At 46.7% G+C, this 25,000-nt stretch overlaps 2 protein-coding genes across 7 annotated transcripts in view; both read right to left on the reverse strand.

Annotated features, from left to right (window-relative positions):
* The window catches only part of LOC135915973 (arylamine N-acetyltransferase / N-hydroxyarylamine O-acetyltransferase-like), a 15,176-nt gene extending 11,015 nt beyond the window's left edge, over nt 1–4,161 (reverse strand). Inside the window, exon 1 of one of the 3 annotated variants that reach the window (XM_065449149.2) lies at nt 4,022–4,161. The gene's annotated coding sequence lies outside the window, so the exon portion shown is untranslated. Of the gene's footprint in view, nt 1–2,229; nt 2,614–4,021 lie in introns of those variants that run through there. The other 2 variants (XM_065449148.2, XM_065449150.2) reach the window with 2 other exon arrangements.
* Nucleotides 4,162–19,167: 15,006 nt separating this feature from the next.
* Nucleotides 19,168–25,000, reverse strand: part of LOC135915974 (arylamine N-acetyltransferase / N-hydroxyarylamine O-acetyltransferase-like) — a 15,195-nt gene continuing 9,362 nt past the window's right edge. For 3 of the 4 annotated variants that reach the window (XM_065449152.2, XM_065449153.2, XM_065449151.2), the window contains exon 3: nt 19,168–21,354. In XM_065449152.2, the coding sequence (XP_065305224.1) occupies nt 20,076–21,056 (981 nt within the window). In that variant the 5' untranslated portion in view covers nt 21,057–21,354 and the 3' untranslated portion in view covers nt 19,168–20,075. Of the gene's footprint in view, nt 21,355–22,622; nt 22,709–25,000 lie in introns of all 4 variants that reach the window. The other variant, XM_070539674.1, reaches the window with a different exon arrangement.

Consider the following 25,000-nt stretch of genomic DNA (forward strand, 5'->3'; position numbering starts at 1 on the left):
ATAAATTAAGCCGATCAGGAACACTCATGACATCAATTGCAGCACCAGACTCAGTGTCAAAAACAGGTAACTCTTTCGTAGGTGCGGGAGAAATGACCTTCACCAAATTTTTTTTAGATCTGTTTTTAGACATTGCAAAATATCTTGGTTAAAAAACTTTTATTTGGCAGCCTCATTATGAAATGCAGATAATTGAGAAAGCGATGATTATTCTGACTTAGCTTCAACAGATTTTGCGCTTCTTGTTTTTCGAAACAAACGAATCTTTTTATTCAAATGTCGCTTAATCTATCGAGTAAACCATGGCTTGTCTGCTGTTTCCTAGGTCCATTTTGTTGGAATGTATCTCTCCCGCAGTTTTAACAACTCGTCACGAAAACGAATCCAGTTATCTAGCAATGAACAGTTTTCCTGCTTTTGCATGAATGACAGGTAAAAGTCAGACAGCTCAGAGTTGAAGCTTTCGGAATCGGCTTTAGAACAGTCATAAATCTTTCTTGTCGCGTTTTCTTCACGGTTTGCGTTTTAAAGGTGCAATGTATGACACGGTGGTAACTGATATACTCTAGTACATCCACGGTACCACGTTCGGGGTGTGTTGTTAGAAGCATATCCAGACTAGCATTGTGTCGCGTAGGAATTTCAAAAAGGTGAGACACCTGAAAATATTCTAAAAGGTCAACAAAATCTGCACAATCGCGTGTCTGGCGCGTGCTAGGGGATCTTAAAGCATACCACTCTGTGCCTGAAAAGTTAAAATCGCTGGCCAAAATTACGGGAGAGTTATTACATTCGGATTGGACGGAGCCTAATACAGACTGCAGTTCCTCAAAAAATCTTGTAGAAAGTCAGGTTGCCTATAGCATGCTCCAATAACCAAAGGTACATCTGGTAAATAGCATGCAACCCAAATAGAGTAAAGAATGCTATCAGTAGGAATGGGTTTTACCTTTATATGCCTTCTTACGGCTACTGCTATACCTCCTCCTTTTCTATCCACATGGTCTTTACGAAAAGCCGTGAATAAATTTGAAATTTGTAACTCAGAATTGCTAACTTCAGGAGTTAACCACGTTTCCGTTCAGATTATAACATCTGCATTACAAGCGTGAATGAAGGAAGTAATCTCATCTTGTTTGTTAAGGATGCTACGAAAGTTGGCGAAAATTATAGAAAATTTAGGTGTCCCACTGTCTTTCCGAGCGTGGCGACTACGTCATGGGTTTGCATTTCGCTGGACACATTCTACGACCCTGCCCTCGAAATCCTGGTACCGATATAATTTCCTGCCTATCTTTAGCTTATCGAAAGATAACTTAAACATTTCATCGGGTTGACAATTCGCTCGATCAAAGTCGCGAAGATGTTTGCGCACGAATAGTATTCGAGGTGAAAAGTCCTCATCTATCCAAACCTTTAATTTCGAAACATTTAGCTTGTAGGAATTAGCCAGAATACTGCATTTTGTCTTGTAGAGTAGAAGCTTCACTAATAATGACCGGTGCTGCCCTTGCCTGCGAGATCCAATGCGATGTGCACGTTCAATATCCGTTACCTCGAGGCCAAGGCGATCTCTGCAGAAGCTTTCAATGACAACTTGAGAAGCCTCGTAGTATTCTTTCTCTGCCTCGGGCAAGCCTTTGAATATCAAATTTTTTCTACGCATGCGATTGTTGATGTCATAAAGAATTTCAGCTATGTTAGGTTCAGTATGCCGCCTATGAGAAAAGCATGTAAGATCGCTTTTGATGTCATCGACACCTTTTTTTGTCTTCGGATAACGCTGTGGCATTTCCCAAAGAATCGTCTAGCAAAGCTTGCACTTTCGAAAGGCTTTTCTTAAGGTCAGTCATACCTGATAAGATGTCCTTCATCTTTCTGCTAATTTCCTTTTGAAAATTTTCAAGCGCCGATTCGGCATCCTTTAGGGCATCAATAACCTTGTCTATCTTGTCAGGGCTCACCGCAGCAGATAAGGAGAGGAGCCGTAGAAAACATAAGAACAATCAGTCGCCCTCTCGGGCACCATGTAGCACAGAAACCAGCAGCTTCATAAAAACGAAGTCTTTCACTACAGCCCCACTGTAGTCATTGGCTATGGCTACCTATCCGCGCTCGATATGTGACAATGCCAACACCCATACTGTACACATATAATCATAGGCACTGAGCTTGGGATTTGCGGCGTGCACTAAGGGCCAGTTTACAACGCTATGAAATTGCACTCACCTATAAAAGGCAGAAGAACGATGCCTAGCGCTTTTCACAAACGCCGCCAATCCCAACGATGCACAATCCACAGGGCCCTTTTATAGCTGATCGCCGGCAGCGGGTACCGAATCAGGGGGGTGAATCTCCGCATGGCTGCCAATGGCTGTTTTCGAGCAGACGCTCTTTCGACGCTAGCGCCAAGGTCCCCTTCAGTTACGGCCCTAACCTTGGAGTGGCCCTAACCAATGGGCGACGTAGAAGCAAAATGGCGGCGCACACGATTGTTTACGTTGTCATGGCAACAGGAATAGCAGCCGCACGGCGCCTCCTCTCCCAAACGTTTTTCTTTTCTTTTTAGTTTTTATAATGCATACTCGCTCCGCTAACTTTCCCCCTTTCCCCCCATGCTGCGCTCGTCGCTTACTTTTTTGTTTTTACCTGTACTGGGCACGTTTTTTTCTTTTTTTTATCGCGCGCGCACTGCGCAGCGCATTGGCATTGCTTGCGAGCAGGTGCGTGATGCGCCGTTGGCACGCACGCAGTCTTGCCATATTTATATTATACCAGCATGTGCTGGGACATTAAAAAAATTCCGCTTCCAACACAGCAGATGTTTAGTCTCGCTTTATCGACTTCGTTTCCGAAAACACATTTTTCCTATAACCTGCTTTGATACACGCTCAAAATGAGCAAAAGTGAAAGGTGCATAGCATATAGAAGAGTACTAAACAAAAAAGTTCACAGACGGTGAAATAACAAAAGAAAGCGCTAGAAAACGCGAAGGCCGTTTCATGTACATTTTATATAACGCCCTCAAGACTGAAATGTAGACGACCTTCTGATATATGCAATAAGTTATTGCACAAAATTGGACGACATGTATGACATAGTCGTGACAACTATAAAAAGGGAAACCTCACTGGTAATGGCAAAAACAATGACACGCAATATACCTAAAAAATAGAACAAAATGCTAACATTGTTTGACTGAGAGCCACACACAAAAAGAGCTTACTTATAAATCTGCACGAAAGTATATGAAATGCGTGACATGTTTATTACTGCTGAACAAATTGAAAAAGACATGGCAAAACAAAAATAACACAGTACTAGAAACTGAAATACACATTATCACATTATTTTGCACTTGGCCACAACTTCAGTAACGGTGGCAAGCGGAACAGAAAATAGTCGGCTTTTGCAGCAGCACATAGAAAACATTCGCAGAAAGACTTATTCCTCAATCAAACACCAGGTAAAATAAGCCAACAACACGACGTTTCTTTCGACCCGAATGCAATGCTTAGCAATAAAATTACGTCACTTAAGCACTAAGTCGTACCTACTGGGCACTCCTTTGTATAATAAACATAGACGGCAAAAATTTGCATGTAGGACACTTGCAATGCTCATGCTTTCCAGAAGAAAAAAAGTGTATCATGCCTACACATGAAGGTTGTTAGCACGGTTTTCCCATCGGCGGTTACTGAGATAGTACACAAACACGAACCGTAATTTTTCAGCTGTTAGTACGTTTCTAGAACGTGACACATATAAAAAGCACTGAGGGCGCTATGGGAAGCTGGGCAAGGTACTGAAGTTCCAGAATGAGACTTGGCACAGAAAAACACAAGTCATAGACCAGAGGATGATGAGGAGGAATAGCTATTTGTCAGCTTTCTCTACCGGGAAGAGGCAAGTGTAGCACAATAAAGGCGCAACGACGTGCGGAGCCTCATGGAGCACACATATGGACAGGACTGTGTTCGTGTACATGCGCATTCTGATGTCCTTGGGTCTGAGCGCTCACCTGTTGTCTTTAGGCACCCGGAACAACTTTGCAGGGTTTGTTTTTGAGGTATTTGTGTACCACTGCAGGAAGCACGAGCAGTACGAGTCGTGAAACGGGTGAAACATCGCGGAGCACAAGCACACAGCTACCGAGGACCACGAAACTGACGAAACTACTCACGCCGGTCAACGCGCAGCAGCACACGCTTCGCGATAAGAGCAGCTAACGAAATATGAAACGTCCTGCAGCGGGCTGAGCTGGCGCCGGGCCGGCGGGGCCGCACAGCGTGCGCGCGGAGAAAGTCGAAGGTGAGGGAGTTGCGAGGGAGTAACGAGGGAGGGCGACTGGAGAGGAGTTGGAGGGGAAGGGCTCGGTCGCCTGGATCTTCGAGGCCATGCAAGAGAAAGGGATTTTTGGGTTCGCCCACTACAGAGATGGCGCCAATTACCTCTGTCACCTAGAGTTACCGTATATGCTACGTAGGTAGCATATACAGTAACTTTACTGCCACCGAAACCGGGGAGTTTCCCCCCACTGACCGAATCAGGTATCACGTGAGCCGGAAGTCGACGCAAGCGCCGTCCGTAGCGATCACCGTAGACAGCTGGGTCGATGCACCGTGGTTTACGATGCGCTGATCACAGCCGCAGTGCGAAGCTCGTGGCCCGAGATCGCAACAGGTTCAGCAGCGACGTCGCCAGTCTCTCTGTAAAAGGCAGAAGAACGATGTTTAGCGCTTTTCACAAACGCCGCAAATCCTCATCACCCCTGCTTTGGCCACGGAGAGCCCATCCTTGTTATTAAAGTTAATTGGCTCCTTCAGACGCCACAAGGCTTGCCCGCCACACCACGTGCATCCATAAGCATCGTCGTCGTCATCATCATCATCATCATCATCATCATCGTCGTCATCATCATCATCATCATCATCATCATCATTATTATTATTATTATTATTATTATTATTATTATTATTATTATTATTATTATTATTATTATTATTATTATGTGATTATCCCCAAGCGACGGAAAATAACATTACCGCGGTTCTGGCCCGCTATGTGGCATTTGCATATATTGAAATCATGATGCATAACAGTCGGGACACCCTGTATATGCTATCCATGCGGAGAGCCTCTTTTTCTCACAGTAAATGTATGAATTAAATCAATTAGGTCCACTTTTATTTTCCCCCTCACATTCCGACCCATTTCTGCACCCCAGCACTTGATTCTTGACATCATTTAACGCGTACCATACGGACAGTTTAGATTATCATTGAAATCGCTCGGCACTAAGCCTCTTTATGTCCTGCAGAACACACTTCCTTTAATGGCGTCATCCTCCGATATCATTTCAGAACTTCAGGACTGAACTGATAACGCCTGAGTGCGGCGGGCGACGGACCCATCTTTTCTTTTTTTTTTTCGGTGCCACCGAGAAAGTCGAAAGAAAGCTGCTCATTAATTCGCTGGCATTCTTAGGTTACTTCACGCCCTTTCCGGAGGCTATCTAGCTATGCAATATGTTTGTATCTAATCGTTTCCCGCCCACTTAAGTCACTAGGTAGTCAGAGTGCATAGTCGAACGGGTAGCGATTCGGGCTGCTCTGCCGAGGGAACTAAGTTCGAAACCAACCGCCAGACCAACTTCAACGTCAGATTACATGCGCCGCTCTTCAACCTCTTTCAGGCCGACATGGGTCACTGTAAACGCGGGACTGGGTAGGGGCCGCTGTGTGATGAAAGTCTTTGACGAGCACTGGGTATATGTGCCGCTTTTCAATGAATGTATTCCACGCCAACGATCGCCATGAATGCATTGAATACGTCCCTTACATAGTACGAGTTTCAATTTACCCCTTGCCATGTTTCTTGTGAGAACACAGAAAATCTATTCAACCTCAATTTTTAATGAGTGCGCTCGACAGAGAAGAAATTGACTGAAGGTACCGAAGTGTCAATTGACTCCCACTCTATAAGCTTTACATTCACTAAAATTAAGAAAACATCATTTGACTAACAATCGGCAAACATGTAACTGACCAGCCATTGAGCACCCTCGAAACGGGAAAATCGAAATGTATTCGATTTACTAGCCGCTAATCGAGATGCATTCATTATAATTAGGTTTTATATTGACAGGGTAGAGTGCCATTGAGTTGCCTATTAGATTACTATAAGCATCCTGTCGAGATTGATTGCTTTATTGCGTAGAACAAAGATCCCCCCCTCCCTGGCGTTGTTGGTTTAAATGTATCGGGTGTAGGTAGCACGAGCAGTGTTTGTGTGCTAATTAATGTGTATTTGTTTTGTGTATGGATTGCTTTCTTGTTTGTGCAGGATATGTTTGCATATAGGGTGCCGCAGCTAACGTTAAGCAAACGGCTCAATGAAAAAAAAAAAACACGGTGCGAGATACCCTTTTAACACATACGTTCAGTTGTCGCAATGCCGACGACCGCCCACCGTAGGACAACGTGTTTTCTTAAACACCGTTCTTTTGTCGTTGAGTACCTCGGCTAATATTAGCCAGAACACGCTATAAAGGTCTGCTGTGACCCGGGGACGGCTCGCAATGTAAATCAGAAATATACTGCCAATTTTTTTTTTCGAGTTTTATGGACGTTAGGAAAGTTACTGCCATTAGTCTCGAACATACGAGACACCGCCATCTCCCCCTAAATGGATCAATTCGCACTCTTTTTTTATACATATAATGAGGCTAGTCTGAAAGCTTCCTTTGGCTGATTAAGCAGGCGTTCTATGGACATGGAAAAGGCTACTTTTTTTATTAAAACACGGTGGCCCATCTGTTTGCGAAGCTCAGTTTAAAATATTCCACGGAAACTTAATTTCAACCAAATACCTTCTTAGTGGCACAATTAACCGTAAATAAATTAAAACCTAACTAATTATTGTAAGGGGGCCACTTCTCAATGAGTAGCATGGTGCATGTAGCTGGTCTTGGTGAACTCTAGCAGGCTAAGTGACTATTTGTCACCGCCCCGTTCCAGAGCCGATGCGAATAAATCATCAACGTCATCATAAACAGCATGGCGTCGTGCCACGGGTCAAGGGTGTGATATGTGCGCCGCGTAGTCTGGGTACCTGTGTTTGTCTTCTCTGCACGTTATCTCCTCGCAAGGCGCGAACCGCTGCAGAAGAAGCGAACCGCAGAGCTGCGCGCGCGACTGCAACCAGGCAACGTCCGGCTCGGGAGAGAACTGTGCAGGGAGCAGCACCACCCGCAGCTGGGCGTCGACCGCGGGCGACAGTTCAGATCGTTCTCGTCAAAACAATCTGAAGAGACTTCGCCGCGATGACCCTCTAGTGCGTACTGCCGAAAAGTGGGCTTATGGAGTCGCTCCTCAAGCTTACGCTGCGTCTGTGCAGCGTGTTCGGCGCCGGCCTGGGACTTTTTACGATGCTGGGCGGTTGGCTCCCAGCAGAGCACCTACTTTGGAGACCGGAAGTGAGCCAATGATATTCATGGTCTCCAAGATGGCGCGCGTCTGTGCGTAGTCGAATCTAGTAAGGCTTAGGCGGCTAGAAAGTTTCGCGTACAAGTTAAAAGCTGTAGTATTGTTCTTTCAAGAAAAAATCTCGGAAGACGTTGGTAGAGGCTGTTTGTTGGGTCCAAGAACTGGCTTCAACGCGGCCGCCATTTTGTGTGCGATAAGTAATGCCTCCATACTCCCAGTGCTCAGCCTGCACAAAGAACTGCAAGCCATGTGTCACAGTAAGTGCTTTAGTCATTTATTATTGAATACGTAAAAGCCGACCGCAAACCATTACTCTTCAGCTTTCCCGCTGCAAGAAACGAGTTTATCTTCAGAATCCCCACATACGTGGTACAACAGTAATCACTGGATGCATGTATACTTAGGGAGATGCAGATGCAAAACATTGATGGCGATGAGCCACTGAAGACTGCAGAGATTCACGAACTAGCCCATCAGTCAACCACTCTATATTGCAGTCAAGAGACTCTTCGTATAAGTAACCAGAAAGCGAAGTACGAAGGCTGTGCTCAGCAAATACACTTAAAGGTTACTAAACATAAACACTAAATCACTTTAGACTGATAAATTATTCCTTAAAAAAACATTTTTCTTAATACCACGGTAACATGTTGGTTAAATACCAAGGACAATTTTTTTTCGTGGAGCCTGAAATAAGCTTCAACTTCAATTCCCCTCCCCTATTTTTTTTCTTTTGCTAAATTTCGCACCCGAATGCTAGCTTCAGTACGTCAGTGTGGCGTCAGAGGCTTACCGATATATTTTCGTACTTAGGCCGTTGTGAAGGCTAAATTAAAAGTTCTCCGGGCTTGTTAAGTTCACTATTCAGCTTAATTAACAATATTATGTAGCCTATATCTTTACCAATAACAAGGAATTAACTAGGTCCGTACAGACGCCTTTTGAATCCATGAAGTCACGCCGTACTGGTGCGAAAGCTTAAAGGCGTCGCCAGCTGTATATCGTTTTTTGTGCCGCTTCTGAATTATCAAGCCTCGTTTCGCGGTGTCAATTGCATATTTGGTATCGCAAAAGCGTGATTTATAGATACAGCTCAAATTACTTTCCTCTGTGGTGTCCTCTTAAGTGGCAAGTGCCTTGATTATACACAAGTTAGCGCTCCCGAGAGCGTGAGGCCTGGGGAATTGGCCGCGCACTGAATTTTCGCGTATTATCCGGCGAAGAACCAACGGAACACACGCGTGTTTCTTCGACAACATAAGCATGTGTATGCCCGAGGTTGTAGTTGTGTGCCTAGTTCGTTGTGTAAAGTATACTCACATGAACGCGGTACGTTTAACGAACGTCATATTCTTATATTTGAAGGAGTTAGATTAAGATTTCCGAAATTCAAATGAAGACACTCGCCAAACACGGCCACATACTCGCCCACTTCTCAAACCTTTAGGAAGAACTAGAAAAAGAGAAAATACTGAAAGGAAAGCGTCACACGATTTATGTCCATAAATTGGTGACATTTAAATGGTGTTTAGCCTATAGCTTTAGTAGAGGAATTAGACAACGCAAGTCGTGGGTAAGTTCTGATGCGTTCTTGTTAACGCTTTGCTGGTGCATACGTCCTTATTGGTGGGGCAAAGGAAGCCCAGAGCGTATTTTAAGGGTTCATGAGGTAACGCCATTTTCACTGCGCCGAGAAGCGCACTTTCGCAAGTAACGCTTGTTCTGGCGCAAGAATGTGTTTACCGCTGTGTACGTGAGCGATTTCGTTCTCTGTGGAACAAATGGTGCTGGCAAGGCTCGAATGGTTTCTGGTGAGGAATGATCTTTATCGAGACATGATGACCGGGATCGGTGGGGTCGTTCTTCGATTGACAGCGTCATCGACCTCGTAACGACAGTGGAACATGAAAAACGTAGACGCCGACTCGATGCTGCTGACATCAAAGAAGCCTACGATAACGTCCTTCACGAAGCCATTCTCAATGCCCTAGACGACTTCGACGATGGCGGCTGACTCCACCTGTGGATTGTGAGCTACCTCAGCGGCCGCTTCGTTTAGATGTCCACGCCTGACGGAGAGACAATTCGTCATCAGGTATGCCGTGGAGTTCCTCAGGGTAGAGCTCTTAGCCCAACCTTATTTAATGTGGCGCTGATTGGCCTATTGGTGAGTGAACTTACAGCTCACATCCACATCAGTGCATATGCGGATGGCATCTGTATCTGGGCTTCTGGTTCGACACGCTTACAACTGCCTGCGAGAATTGAACGCGTTGTGTCATCTACTTCACGATACCTACGGCGTCCGGGTTTGCTCTTAGCTGCTGTAATTGCGCTGTGGATGCATTTACGCACAAATCTGTCTGCCTCTACTCGTTCTCCATTAACGGTGTGGCGATACCTTATGTCTCCCACCACAGATTATTGGGCCCTATCATTGAGCGCGCGGTTTGTCGTGGTCGAGGCATGTTAATATGCTGAAGCAAAAACTTACTCTTTTTTTTTGCCATGTTCTTCGCTTCGTAGCAGGCATGAAATGGGGACCCACTATATTCGTAGGCTACATTCGCTACAGCCTCCCGATACTGTCAAACTTAAACATTTCCTGCTTACGTACATTAGAGAGTGTTCAAGCGCAGGCACTCAAGATATGCCTTGGCCTGTCACGGCGTGCCTCTAAAAAATGCACGATTGAGGAAGCCCGCGTCTGCCTATTATCGCTACCCGCGTTCCACAAACCACTTCGTGTGTATTTACGCTTACTCACACGACACCATCGCCATCCATTGACGTCGATTCTGCATGAGTGGCCGGACAGGAGCTTCACAAATGCACTGCGCGGCCACCAACCCCACATAACCTCAGGCGACGCCCTTCCATATCACCCCGTCAAACCACCGTGGGTGATGGCTCAACCTTCAGTGTGCCTGCATGTCTCCGGCATAGTAAATAAGTAAATACTAAATAAAAACTGGCAGCGATATTTCTCCGCCGAACTATTACGCTAATGATACTCCCCTAGAGGTCGTAACCTCCTATAAATAACTAGGCGTCCACTTAACCTCGTCACTTTCCTGGTCGTTGCACATCGATAAGGTAATTAACAATACTAACCGCATGCTAGGTTATCTTCGCCGAAATTTCCTTCTGCTCCTACATAATTAAAATTAATCTTATACAATTAAAACGCTTGTTAGGAGTAAAATGGGGTCCTCCTCATCCATCTAGGACCCGCACCTCGACACCCTTATTCAATCACTTGAACTAATCCAAAACATTGCCGCGCGTTTCATTCATAGCAATTACAGCTGCACATCAAGCGTAACTGCCATGAAAAATTCTTTCCTATTTGCTACTCTCTCAGCCCGGCGTAAGTGCTTTCACCTTGCTTTATTTCATGAACTATATTTCCACAACTCCTACCTGTGCGATAATCTTATGCAATGTCCTACCTACAGGTTCTCTCGCATTGATCATAGCCATAAGGTTGGAATCATTCAATGCCGCACCAGAACCTGTGACGAATCATTAATTCCTAGGACCTCTGAGGAATGGAACCATCTGCCTGCGCAGTTGCAATCAAGGACAACTCAAAGTTTCGTTCGGCCTTACCAGACATTATCACTCCCGGATACAACTAACCAATCAATTTTGCTGTAATAAGTAACAATTTTTTGCTGCTGTGTTATTTACTTGAGTATGTTTTTACCACTCCCATCTGTAATACTTCGGTCTTGAAGGCACACTAAAATAATAAAGAATAAATCATTGGTTCCCGTTAGGGGACTGCAGCAACTTGCTCTGGCATACGTCTGGTCACCATACCAGACGTGCTCATGTGTACGCCGAAAAATCCGTGTCACCAAAGGCATCGACAGCAGCTGTGGTGTGGCGATACCCGCCCAGCGGTTGACTCGAAGTTTCGTTTTAGACCATAATTCTACATCAGCCGCTGCAGAGCTTGTGGCCATTCGGTAAGAGAGAGAAAACAAGGATAAAAAAGGCAGGGGGGTCAACCAGAAGAGCATCCGGTTTCCTACCCTATACTGGGGGTTGGGTAAAGTGGAATAGAAAGAGGAAGAAAGGGAGAGGTGAGCACTGAGTACGTGTGGGAGGGACACCATACACAAGGACACTATAAATGGTCTCTTAAGCCAGTGCACTTCAAGTACTGCACTAGTGCACGAATCGCTTTTCGAGCCAGTGACGGGTGTGGCCACGGTCCGAGTATCTTTGACTCGGTGAACGGTCTCGAGTCCAGTCGGCGTAAAGTTGCCCGCAGAGAGAGGCATTGGACATCGTAGCGAGGGCAGGTACACAATAGGTTCTCGATGGTCTCCTCGCACCCACGGGAGTCGCACATCGGGCTCTCGGCCATTCCCTTACAATAGGAGTATGCGTTCGTGAACGCCACTCCCAGCCACAAGCGTCACAACAAGGTTGTTTGACCGCGGGAAAGGCTAAATGGCAGTTGTAGCCGTAGCGTGGGGTCAAGTTTACGTAACCTGCAATTGAAGGCAGTTGAAATCCAGAGATCTTCTGACTTCTTGCGTGCAAATAGGCGAAGTTCTCTGGCAGCGTCCGACCTCGCCAAAGGTATTGGACGCGTCTTGGTATCTTCGTGGGCACACCAGGCAGCCTTGTCAGCTAGGTTGTTGCCGACGATGCCACAGTGAGCAGGAATCCATTGAAATATAATGTGGTGTCCTCTTTCCAGAGGATGGTGGTGCACTTCCCTGATGTCAGCTATCACTCGACCTTGTACTAACCAACTATCCCGATTCGGTCTCTTCCCTAACGCTACTGCCAGGTCTAAGTGATCACCTTACAATCCATTTTACTAAGCCATCGCGCTCGCACCGCACATCGAAACATTCGAAAATAATCCGCGATTACGGGAGAGCAGATTTTCAAGCCATTAATACTGCTTTGGAAAAATTCGTTGACGAGTTCTCGCCACAGTTCTGGGAACGCACAGTGCAAGAGAACTGGCGGTTATTTCAAATGCAAGTCAAAGCACTTGTCGATAAATATATTCCGCTACGAAGAATATCTAGCAAGAGGCGTTCGCCGTGGTTCAACTTATCGCTAAAACGCTTACTAAACAGGAAAAAGCGCATGTTCCGCCGCTGCAAGAAAGCTATGACTGACAGATCAAGGTTGGCTTATCAATCTACCGCTGCGGAATATAAACGTGCTCTCATCGGTGCTAAACACAATTATTTTCATTCAACCCTTCCCTCTTTACTTACTTCAAATCCACGCAAATTTTGGAATGTTATCGGCATGCGCGAATCCGAAGAAGTTCGCTTGAGGAACGATCGAGGATTCTTTGTATCAAATAAACAGTGCTGTATCTTACTCAATGACACATTTTCATCATCCTTTTCACATATTGCACCAATAACCGTTCCTATTATTTCTGCACCTGACTTCTTTCAAATGGACCCAATCCTTATCGACTGGGTAGGCATTTCTAAACTCATTCAAGTTGCTAAACTCTCATCGTCAGCTGGCACCGATGGTATTAACTACAAGTTTCTGAAAAATACCCAGACTTATTCTTCCATTATACTGTCGTATGTTTTTGCTCAGTCATTGCAGAGCGCCACGTTGCCGGACGACTGGAAGGTGGGAAAGGTGGTTCCGGTGCATAAATCGGGTGATGTTCATAGCCCTCACAACTACAGGCCTATCTCATTAACATCGATTCCATGCAAACTTCTTGAACATATAATATATTCTAACCTAATGTCGCATCTAGAATCAAACTGTTTCTTCACACCTAATCAGCATGGATTTCGCAAACACCACTCCTGTGAAACTCAACTGGTCGCATTTACTAATGACTTGTTTTCCATTTTGGACTGTTCATCACTTGTGGATTGCATTTTTTTAGATTTCGCGAAAGCATTTGATACGGTATCTCATCAACTACTACTTCTCAAGCTTAGTAAACTAAACCTAGATACTAATCTGATGAAGTGGATCGAGTGTTTTTTGCAGGACCGTACCCAGTACGTTTCAATTAATGACTGTGACTCACCTGCATGCCCCGTAACATCCGGAGTTCCCCAAGGCTCCGTACTAGGTCCTCTGCTTTTTCTCATTTATATTAACGACCTTCCTAATTCCATTGACTCACAAATTAGACTCTATGCTGATGATTGCGTAATATATAGACAAATATCTAAACCTTCTGATGCAGCCATTCTTCAATCTGATCTGGATAAAATCTCCACTTGGTGTCACACCTGGTCTATGAAACTAAATATTGGTAAGTGCAAAGCAATGAGAATAACGCGCACGCCTAACCAGTCTTCATGCACATACTTCCTTAATAACTCTTCTTTAACTACAGTCTCCGATTATAAGTATCTTGGCGTATACATTACTGCCAACCTATCATGGAAAAAGCACGTTGAACATATCACTAATAATGCTAACCGCACACTTGGTTTCCTTCGCCGTAATTTTTCCCTGGCTCCTGTGTCCCTAAAACTACTTCTATATAATACTCTCGTGCGCCCGAAACTAGAATATGCTGCTTCCGTTTGGGATCCTCACACTAAATCACTCGTACAAGCCCTCGAATCCATCCAAAATCGTTCTGCTCGTTTTATACTCTCTAACTATTCTCGTTCAGCCAGTGTAACACTAATGAAGAAAACATTAGATCTTCCTGACCTTTCCTTACGCTGTCGTATTTCTCGATTATGCCTCTTTCACAAAATATATTTCATCTCTGACACTCTTAAGCAATCACTCTTTACTACTCCTCCTTACTTTTCATCCCGCATGGACCACCGGTTCAAAGTTGGCGTGCCAAGCTGCAGGACTAATCTTTATTTTGATTCGTTTGTTCCGAAGACAAGCGCGGACTGGAACCACCTTCCTGCCTCCGTCGTGTCCATCGCAGTACCCGAAGTCTTCAAGTCTGCTGTATACGATCACCTTCATTAAGCTTCCTACTAAAAATGTATTCGTGTATAGCCATTTGCATTTTTGTATACCCACTCCTCTCTGTAACGCCGAACGGCCCTGAGAGTAAATAAATGAAATGAAATGAAATGAAATCATCTCCTCGTAAGTTCTGTGATGTAATGCAGACTTGAGACTGTGATGGGCTGCATTAGAGACACAAAATGTGACCCATTTCTCTGTTGGCTCTTCGGTGATGTACATCATACCGGCATGGAGACCTGCAAGTTCTGCCGATGTAGATGTAGTCGTATGCGAGAATCTGAATTTAATTGTGACGTTCTTGACTGGAACGACGAATGCGGCAGTGGAGCTGGTAGGTGAGGTCGAACCATCGGTGTATATATGAATGTGGTCATGATACGTCTGGTGCAGTAATAGGAGCGTAAGTTGCTTCATAGCCGGTGCTGGATGATTGGACTTTTTTGTAATTCCAGGAATATCAAAATTCACTTGAGGCAGTCGCAGGCACCACAGGGGAGAGGAAGGCTTCGCCGCCGGTGTAAAAGATGCCGGTATGCACTCTTGATGAGCGCTAATCACTCGTGAAAAGGTCGCTTGAGGTCTCTCGGCTGGTAGGGTGGCCAAATGATGGTCGGGGATCCTTGACAGAAGGCTAATGTGCGGTCTGAGAGAGTCGACAGCTAAATGTGTCTGGATTATATGATCTCCCACGATGGTGATTGTTGCAGCTGTTGAGGTGCACCGAGGCAGCCCTAAACACTTGCGTAGGGCTTGACCTCGTATGCTCTCCCAGACGCGAAAGTTCGTCTTGCATGCATTTGACAACTCTGGTAGGCTGTAACGTAGGAGTCCGAGAAACAAAACCCTGTACAGCTGCAACATAGAATGGACTGGTGTACCCCAGTTTTTTCCCGCACAGCAATTCGAAGACCTGAGCAATGGCGACTAACTTCTTGAGATAGACGCAGTGGGGGCTCCACGAGAGGTTGCGGTCAATGATGACGCCCAGAAAGCGATGTCTTAACATAGGATACAGCTTGGTCATTGATGGAAACAGGGTACAATGACATTTGTTTGTGCGTAAAACCAAGTAATGCGCACTTTTCAGTAGGCACACTGAGACCTTGTTCTCGGAGATATGACGCCGTCGTGGTTGCCGCCTGCTGAAGCCTGGCTCTTAGCTGAGGGCGAGTCACCGCAGAGGCCCAGATGCAAATGTCGTTGGCCTATATTGAGTCATGAACTGTCTGCGGTAGGCAATCCGCTAGTCCTACCAGGACGACGTTGAACAAAATAGGGCTCGACACTCCATCCTGCGGCACACCAAGGCAGATCTAATGATCTGAAGTTGGGCCGTCTTCGGTCTGTAAGAAAAAACGCCTCTCAGTCAAATAGTCCTGATTCCATTTATATATCCGGCCACCAACTCCACCAGCCTCAAGTGAGTTCAGTATGGCCTCATGGGCGACGTTGTCGTATGCTCCCTTTATATCTAGAAAAAGTGCCGCAGATAGGTGCTTAAGGCTTTTTTTTATTTTGGACCCAGGTTAAGATGTCAATGACGTTGTCGATGGACGAGCCACTTTGACGAAAGCCCGTCATGGCGTCCGGATAGATGTTGAATCGCTCTAGGTACCATTCCAAGCCATCAAGAATCAATCTTTCTACCACTTTGCCGACGCAGCTCGAAAGCGCAATCGGACGATATGATGAGAGCTCAAGCGGAGACTTTCCAGGTTTCAGAAAGGGGATCAAGCGGCTCGATTTCCATTGTTTAGGGACGACGCTGTTCTGCCAAGACGCATTGTAGTAGTTGAGCAGCTCATCACGTGTGTTATGTCCAAGGTGGCATGGGGCAGCATAGGTGAGGCCATCAGGTCCTGGTGACTAAGAACGCCTGCAGGTCGCCAACGCAGCATTGAGCTCTTCGAGTGAAAATAGCACGTCCATTTCTGGTAAACGTGCCTCAGGGATGTCATTCAATGCTGCGTCAGTAATGATGGCCACGCACCCAGCAACCCGTGCATAGAGCTCTTCAGCCACTTGAAGTTCCGAGCGGAGTTTGTAGAGGGCCAGAGCAACCAAGGGCTTCCTTTGATGCGGAGATGAGCGAAGACCCCTAACCATTCTCCATACGTGCGAGAGCAATTTTCGGGGATCAAGCGACTGACAGAAACTTTTCCATCGCTTATCTTCCAGTTTATTCGACGCTGGACTTTCTTTTGTATGGGTCGTGAAGCCCTGAGATGCAAGACGGACTTCGTACGCCGATACCTCCTCTCCGCTTGTCGGCGTGCCGCACGCAGCCGCTCCAGTTCCATGTTCAAGTCTGTTCGCCTTGCTGACGTTGCAAGCGAGCAGATGGATGTTTTCAATGCCTCTGCGATTGCTTCTTCGATAGTGTGTGAAAGGCCTTCCCGACATGGGGCATCCATATCCTTCTTAAACTTTGACCAATCAACTGTACGCAAGAAAGTAGAGGAGCGTTGCTCAACTGCTCTAATCTTTATGTATGTTGGAATATGGTCGCTTCCATGTGCTTCTATGTCCGTAAACCATTGGACGCTCGAGGCAAAGCGCCTTGCACCAAAGGTAAATTCAAGCAGCTACATAGGTCCGCGTCTCGCAGAAATGTAGGGCTGCCGTCATTCACACAGCACAAATCATGGTCGGCGCAAAGGAGGCAGGATTCCTGCCTTTGGAGTCAATTATAGTGTTTCCCCATAGCTGGTGATGCGCGTTGAAGTCACTTGTGATAACCCAGGGCCCATTGTTCATTAGTGATATTTTATTAAGTCGTTCGCCGTCAAAGTGACCCGCTGAGGAGATGTAGGCTCCAATTAGTGTAAATGACGCATTCTTCTTTTGGACATTTAGGCAGACTTATTGGTTGTCGTCATGAGGCTCTACCGCGTTAGCGACATATGTTAAGTCCGTGCGGATGCAGATGATCACTTTCGTGCTCGTACCGCATGTGGACGAGACGAAAGATTTATAACCGTACAGTCTGAGTGGAGTTGATGTATATCGTTCGCAAATGACCAGTATGGGGAAGCGATTTGTAAAAATTATTTGGCGAAAGCCTGATATACGGGTCCTTAGACCCCTGACATTCCACTGAAAAATCGATGCACGTTTAAGTTCAGTGCGGAAGCGAACTATTGGTCGAGCCATGATGCTTTAACGATGCTAGCAAGCACTGGATTTAGTGCATCCAGTATTTGCAGAGCGCTTCGAGCTGCTGGTGTGTGCAGCTTGCTCAGTATAATGCGCATTGTATTAATTAGCGATTGCAGCATATTAGCCACCTGCCTGTCTTGGTCGCACAAATCGCCGACAGTAGACGTCGGGGGTTGTCCAGTGAAAGTTTGCTGTGATTCTGTTGGTGAATGTGGTCGTTTCGGTACAGCCGGCCAAGATTCGGCACATGTGGTCTTCTCAAAGGAATTGCTCTTCGCGGTCCTTTCCACATTGTCTCGCCTGGGCGGTGGAGGAGGAGGTGGTGTTGTAGGAAGTGGCATGCGCCTTCCTTGAAGAGCCTTCCTTGAGCGCCAGCGGCGTGAACGTCGCTTCCTGATTTTATCGGCGGCTTCGCGAAGAGATGAATGATCTCTCGCCATCTCTTTCAAGATGGCCATTTCCTTCTTAATATGTGGGCATTTCTTCGACGAATCTTCACGTGATCCTCCGCAGGTTGAACACTTCGTTACAGTCGCGCCGCATTTATATGCAGCGTGGGGCTCTCCGCAGCGGGAGCATGCTGCCTGATTTTCGCAGACGCTGCTCACGTGTCCCAGTTTCATACATTTGCGGCACTGAAAGGCCGCACTGCATGTCTGAAGTGTCCCACCTTCACATGCGAGGGTATAAATTTACCCTTGAATGATATTTTCACTCAGCGTGAACTGCCTAGCCGCTTAACATCAACGATGACCTCATCATTTGCTGGCTTGATAAGAATCGGCAAATCTTTATTAAGGATAACGACGCCTACGTCGTGGATAACGCCTGTGACGACATCAGATCTCAGAGGGATGTAAGAGCGCACCTGAATGCCGTCGAGGTCCGATACGCTGCGTAGAGTGGTCAAAGCAGCCGCATGCTGGACATCAACCGCCAGATTTTCACGGGTGTTCACTCGAATGTCCGATATTTCATTTGGCACCAGGGCTTCCGTTGACGTCGACACAGATTGCCTGTTAAGTAGCTTCATGTTGACGGTGGGAAACACAGCCACACATATGATGTTATTGGCGTCCGGCCTCTGCGTCTGTCTCACTGTTTGCGTGCCTGACGATGAGGACGTCCTGGTATTCCTTCTCTTCGCTCTGCGGCTCTGCACAAGCTGGAAGTCATCATCGGAAGTGTCCTCACTGCTGAGAGTACACATCGGTGTCCTCGCTGTCAGTGTCGCTCTGCTGACCGATCCGCTTCCTGGAGGCGGCCGCCGCTGACGCCGCTGGCAGATGTGCAGGGTCGTTCACTTCCATTACGACCCAGGAGAGAGCGAGGACCAGCGGATGAACTTAGCTTTTCACAGAAATAAACCGGAGCTAGAAATAACAACGCTGTATCAAAAGACACTTCGTCGTCGCCTCCCGGCGATTCGGTAAGCGATTCGCCACATCTGCGGGGTATAGAACCTCAAGAGTGGTGCATCTTCACCGACTCGAAACCCGCGCTGTAAACCGCCTGTCAGGCTCTGGAGCTGCAGATCACCTTGCTCCTTTCATGCGCTCAAGAAAAAGGGCACCCAATGAGTGTTCCAATGCATCCCGGGACACTGTGGGCTCAATGGTAATGAGACGGCCGATACTCAGCAAGGCGCGCCCTCAGCAATGGCCTGCGAACTGTTGTGCCATCCTCTAGACTGGACATCACGTGCCTCCTGTCGGAATCAATGAGGAGTGCGACAAGAAGATACTGGGACCACCTAGACGCTCGCCACGTCCGCCTTAAAAGGCTTGATCCCAGTATTCATTTTGCTGTTCCGCGGGGAATTCCACGCCCTAATGCATACCATATACACAGACTACCTTTAGGCGACACTTTCACGCGCCGGTACTTGCAGATCATTGGACTGTCGGACTCCCCGGACTGTTCAGCGTGTGGCGTTGTTGAGACAACAGACCATGTACTCGCAGTGTGCCCTGTGTATGCGCGCGATAGACTAAAACTGGCAGCTACCTTGATACCTTTGGACAGCAGACCACTATCGGTGGACCTCCTCATAGGCGCATGCTTGATGAGAGTGGGGCACACGATAGAGGCAATGCGTTATTTTTCACGCTTAGGCGCCACTGCCCTGGATTCGAGCTTTTGATGGTAACACTTATGCGATCTGTTCTTTCATCTCGTTGCTCCCATCATAATCATCCCCCATTGTGACCCCTTTCTTCTCTTCTTCCCTTCCCTCTCACAGAGTAGCAGACCAGATACTCCACTTTCCGGCCGACCTCTCTGCCTTTTGCAGTCAATAAACTTATTTATCTGGGCTCGCTATACCATACTATACTATATTTATCGTGCACGCAACAAGCCTATGGTATGTATACATATTTATCGCACAAAAATTGTTTCCGCTATCTCTTTTTCTGTTGTACAGCGAAAATCATTTTCGTCACCGCGACAAGAACGCTGCAGTTATCCCTCCGGCGAAATCGGTTCCTTCAGAAAGAGGTTCTGGCCCAGCCTCGAATTCTCCAGCAGGCCTCGCAAGCGAACACGCAGCGGTACTACGTCGTCCGCAGCGTTCAGGTTCAGCCCGAAATCGTCTCGCAGAATCTCCAGGATGTCGTTCTCGTCCTGCATCACCCGCTTCTCGACGACGCCCCGTATCGGCGACCAGCGCACAAACCTGTCGTTGATAAGCCGGAGCCAACAGCCGTCGTCCCGGGGTGATCGGCGTCCCACCAAGAGGAGGCGCCGCATCGAGCTGTCCGGGTGGGTCGACGAGTACCAGTTGAGCATGCCGAAGTCGAGCCAGTCGAAGTCGTACGGCTCGACGACGTAAATGGCCTTCCAGCCACCGTCGCACGTGGGCCCCGCGATCTCAAGAGCCTCCGTCGCGTCCAAGTTGCGCAGGCGGAATGGAGTCGCGTCGCCTTCCAGGGGCAGCGCCCGGTGCAGACCGCAGTGCGCCATGCCGACGTCCACGATGTAGCACCGGCCGTCGGTCAGTTCGACCAGCAGCACCATGTGGGAGAGGGGCGTGCGCTTGTCCGAGTCGTCGGGAGTCGTGAGACGCAAGCGGGCCGCTCGCAGGCGCACGCTGTAGCCAAGCGCCAGCAGCAGGCGGGCGAAGAGAGAGTTGAGCTCGTAGCAGTAGCCTCCGCGGCCGCTCTCCATCACCTTGCGGAGTACGGCCTCAGCGTCGAGGCTGACGCGTCGCTCTAGCAGCACGTCCAGATTCTCGAAGGTGGCGCGCTCTAGGTGCGCCGTGATCAGTCGATCGAGTAAGTCCAAGGTGGGCTCGGAGGGCTTGGAAACGGCCAGGTGCCGGAGGTAGCTCTGGGCTCTTTCTTCGGAGAGTGGCTCCATCGTTGGCGTTTCTCTTTCGGGAATACGTCTTTGGCACTGCGGTGACAGACTTCTTTCTGCTTTTGCGTCCAAACACTGGGTCATACTTCAGAGCGTATTGTTGTTTCTCAGTGTCCTGGTAGAACGCACTATGGGGTATCGGCCGTGAATTCCGAGCGCCAAACAAGACCGCGTGCGGCCACTGTGTATGTTCTTCCTCGCAAATCGTCTTCACCTTGTTTTCATATACAGTAAGCGTAGAAAGAAGACAGTATTGCCTGAACGCCGGGCTGATGTAATTATACGTTGTTCACGCAAACCACCACGTCCATCGTTTCCTTGTTAGTTATCTGCTCCTCTTAAAGTTTGCGAGAGGTTCCCTTCGAAAAGCCGTTTCGTCAGCCTGCAAAGAAAGACACGGAAAAGAGAGGTCGTTCTCAATTTTCTCGTGACAATGACCAAAACACTGGCTCTTAGCGACATCGACAACGTTTTACGTTATGCAAAAAGAAAAAAAGAAATTCAGAGTCAAAACTGTGATAGCAGAAGCTTTCATTTTCGAGTAACGCTTAGAATGTTTCAAACGCGGAGCTTTAACTTTAGCTGAAAAGCTATTGCGCAATATCAATTTCGTTTTATTATCGTAAAAGCCTAGTCATACAAATAATAATAATAATATTTGCGGTTTTACGTGCCAAAACCACTTTCTGATTATGAGGCACGCCGTAGTGGAGGACTCCGGAAATTTTGACCACCTGGGGTTCTTTAACGTGCACCTAAATCTAAGTACACGGGTGTTTTCGCATTTCGCCCCCATCGAAATGCGGCCGCCGTGGCCGGGATTCGATCCCGCGACCTCGTGCTCAGCAGCCCAACACCATAGCCACTGAGCAACCACGGCGGGTTAAGTCATACAAAGAAGAGAAAGCTGCTCCACGTACAAATGAGATCTGAAAAGCAAAAGGGAATCTGCAGGACGGGCAAAACGAAAGAAAGAAGGACGGATCACAAAAGGACAGGTGTGGACACACAAAAGAAAGAGAACAAGAAGAAAAAAGGCATGAAATACCCCTGTAAGGCATGTCATTTTGAGGCGATTCTTAAACGTGCTGTATTTCAACGTATTTCAGCGTATTCCAATGCATATTTCTGCACGTCATTTTCATCTGCTCTGTCATTCACTTCGTTTATATGAAGTCGACGCTCACGGGTCGAGTCAGAAGACTCAGTCGAACCCAAGCGCGTTCACATGTATTGTGCCAAGTTAAGTCAAAGCACTATGTGCAGGCAGGCTGACCGAGCACACGTCAGCGCTCCCATGGCCTGACCACCTGACGACCAGTTTCTGAGACGCCGAATCACTCTATTTTATTGGTTTCCTGTACACGTGACTTTTTTCAAAACTAGTAATCGTGCACCTCCCATTACTTCGGATAACACCAAACCTGGTTGTACGCGTGACAACCCCAAAAATGCGATCATTTAGGCACCGTGCTACGGTGAAATCCCCCGAGTCTAGTTACTGTATGTGCTACCAGGGGTAAAGTGAGTCTATACAGAAACTATGTACAAAAGCGTTAGTCTACGCACCTATATGTCTTGCGTCTTATGACTATCGCTTTTTTTATTTCTTCTTCTCTACCACAGTTATTGTGAAATGTTAACACTGACCTTTGTGTCATTTTGGTGGTGAATCTTGGTTTAGGGAGGGGGAGGGCAGGTGCTTTTTCAGGCTCTTTTGCGCTTTCGCCGGTCACCTGGACAACGGTATATTTCTTTTGTTTGTTTCTAGTTTCCCGCAATAAACTCAACACTTACTAATTCTACCCGATAACGATAATGGTGATGATTTATTGGCGTTCCCTTTGAAACGGGGATGGGAGAAATCGTCACGTAGCCTGCTTCAGTTACTGAAGTATGTAATTATTTTTGTTTTTCATAGCATTCTCTTACACGTATCTTTAATCTTTTCTATCTACGCTGTACCAGTGTCCATGCCTGTGATGGATCTGGTTGTGTCAGTCTATTCCCTGTTACTTTTTTCTTTTCACCAATTCTCTAAACCTATCTTGTCTCGACTGCTGACCGGTTGTTATTTCCGTCTACTTTTATACCTTAAGTCCATGCGCTTCTGCGAAGTTGTAGTTTACGTACTGGTCTCGCTAGGTGAATCCCTTAGCATTCCATTCGGATGTGCTGAGCGGTCTCCGGATTTTTGCTGCATCATACACAGGCCTCGTGTAATTTCGAATATTTGCTCCGGTATGTTTTTGTCCTTAGTAATGGCAAAGCTTCGTCTTTAAAAATAATCTGACAGAGCGCAACGCCACATGCCGACTAAAGCAATCACTGCAGATTCGCGGCACATGATTTCGCTACCAGTTTTCAGTGTCTGCTCCAATATGACGGAGCGAAGCAAAGGGCTGTTTCTGCAGCAACTACTCGTTGCAAAAAAATTTGACGAGGTTCACTGTATGGCCTCCGATACGCGTCCCTGGCTAGCTGAAGTTAATGGAGCTCATGTTTCCTGAAGCGCGGTGTCTGCTTCAGTTGAGGGGCGGCGCTGCCTTCTATTAGGGGTGGCGCAGAGCGATGCTGTACATAGCAGACACTGTTAGGACTAACTTGGGCACACAAAGAAAGCACAGTTCAGAACCAAGCAGATCCAGCATCAACAGAGAAGCCCGACAGATAAAAATTTACCATAGAAAGTTGTTAATGGAAAAACGCAGAAGAAAATGTCCCTAATGATACCGCCGCAGGATTCGATGAAATCCCAATACAGCTAATCAAAGAACTCGGTCCACAGAGCATGGCGCTGATGACTATAATGCCATTAAAAGAGTGATTAAAACTAAGAAAGCTGCAGCTAGTTGACGTGAAAGTAAGATCAACCTCACCTACAAAGGCAAAGGTGATAAGGATAGGACAAGCTCGTACATGCCAGTTACGGTAACGTCGGTGCTATACAGAATGGCAATGCAAGCCACAAAATTAGAACTGTCCAAATGGGCGGAAATAAATGATGCAATGGGGAGACTACAGAATGGGTTCAGACCAGGCAGACGCTTAGAATATTCTTGTTCTAACCGAATGCATAGAGATTTCAGTAGCTCAGAATAGGCCTTTATGGATAGCATTTCTAGATATTAAGGGAGGCTAGGACAACGTAAACAGGCAGTTGTTAAGGCATATTCTCAAGCATGAAGGCATAGATGAAGATTTAGTGGAGTTGCTGAGTGAGCTATATAGAAACAACCGAGTAAAAATTTTATGGCAAGGCCGAAGTTGAAATGAAGTGGTGGAAGTTCGCCAATGAATAAAGCAAGGATGCCCTCTGTCTCCGTAGTTCACGCTTTATGTTAAGGGCATAGAAAGGCAACTGGAAAACAGTCAATTCGGATTTCATTTATCATAGACGCGTAATGGACAAATGGTGCAACAGAGGGTGCCTGGACTGGTATATTCGGACGACGTAGTGCTGCTGGCAGACAATGCAAGAGAGTTACAAACACGTGCGAATATGTGTGGCAATGCAACGAAATATCCAGGCCTTTCATTTAGCTCCGACAAATCGGGAATTATGGCCTTTAATGAAGAGTCGAGTAGCTACGTGGTGTCAATGCAATAGCCAGTCATACCCATAGTCAAGCAAAGTACACAGGAGTATACATAAAGGAAGAAAAGCCTTAGTCAAGCACCCACCAAGATAATCTGAAAATAAAAGGGATGCGGAATGCAGCAATAATGAAACATAAAGCATTCTGGGGCCGTAATAAGTATGAGGTGGTTCGTGGAATCTGGAAAGGTGTCATAGTGCCAGCGATGACATTCGCAAATGCCCTTCTGTGCCTAAAATGGGATATATTGTCGAGGTTGGAAGTTAACCGAAGTTCGTTGGGCGGGTTGGCTTTTGGAGCCCTCGGCAAAACCACAAACGAGGCAGTGCAATGTGACATGTGTAGCGCCTGTTTTGAAGTCAGAGAAGCGCAGAGCAAAATTAGTTTTGAACAATGGCTCAGAAACATGCATCAAAATAAATGGTGGGG

This window comes from Dermacentor albipictus, chromosome 5 (genome assembly GCF_038994185.2).
Source record: "Dermacentor albipictus isolate Rhodes 1998 colony chromosome 5, USDA_Dalb.pri_finalv2, whole genome shotgun sequence".
Lineage (NCBI taxonomy): Eukaryota > Metazoa > Arthropoda > Arachnida > Ixodida > Ixodidae > Dermacentor > Dermacentor albipictus.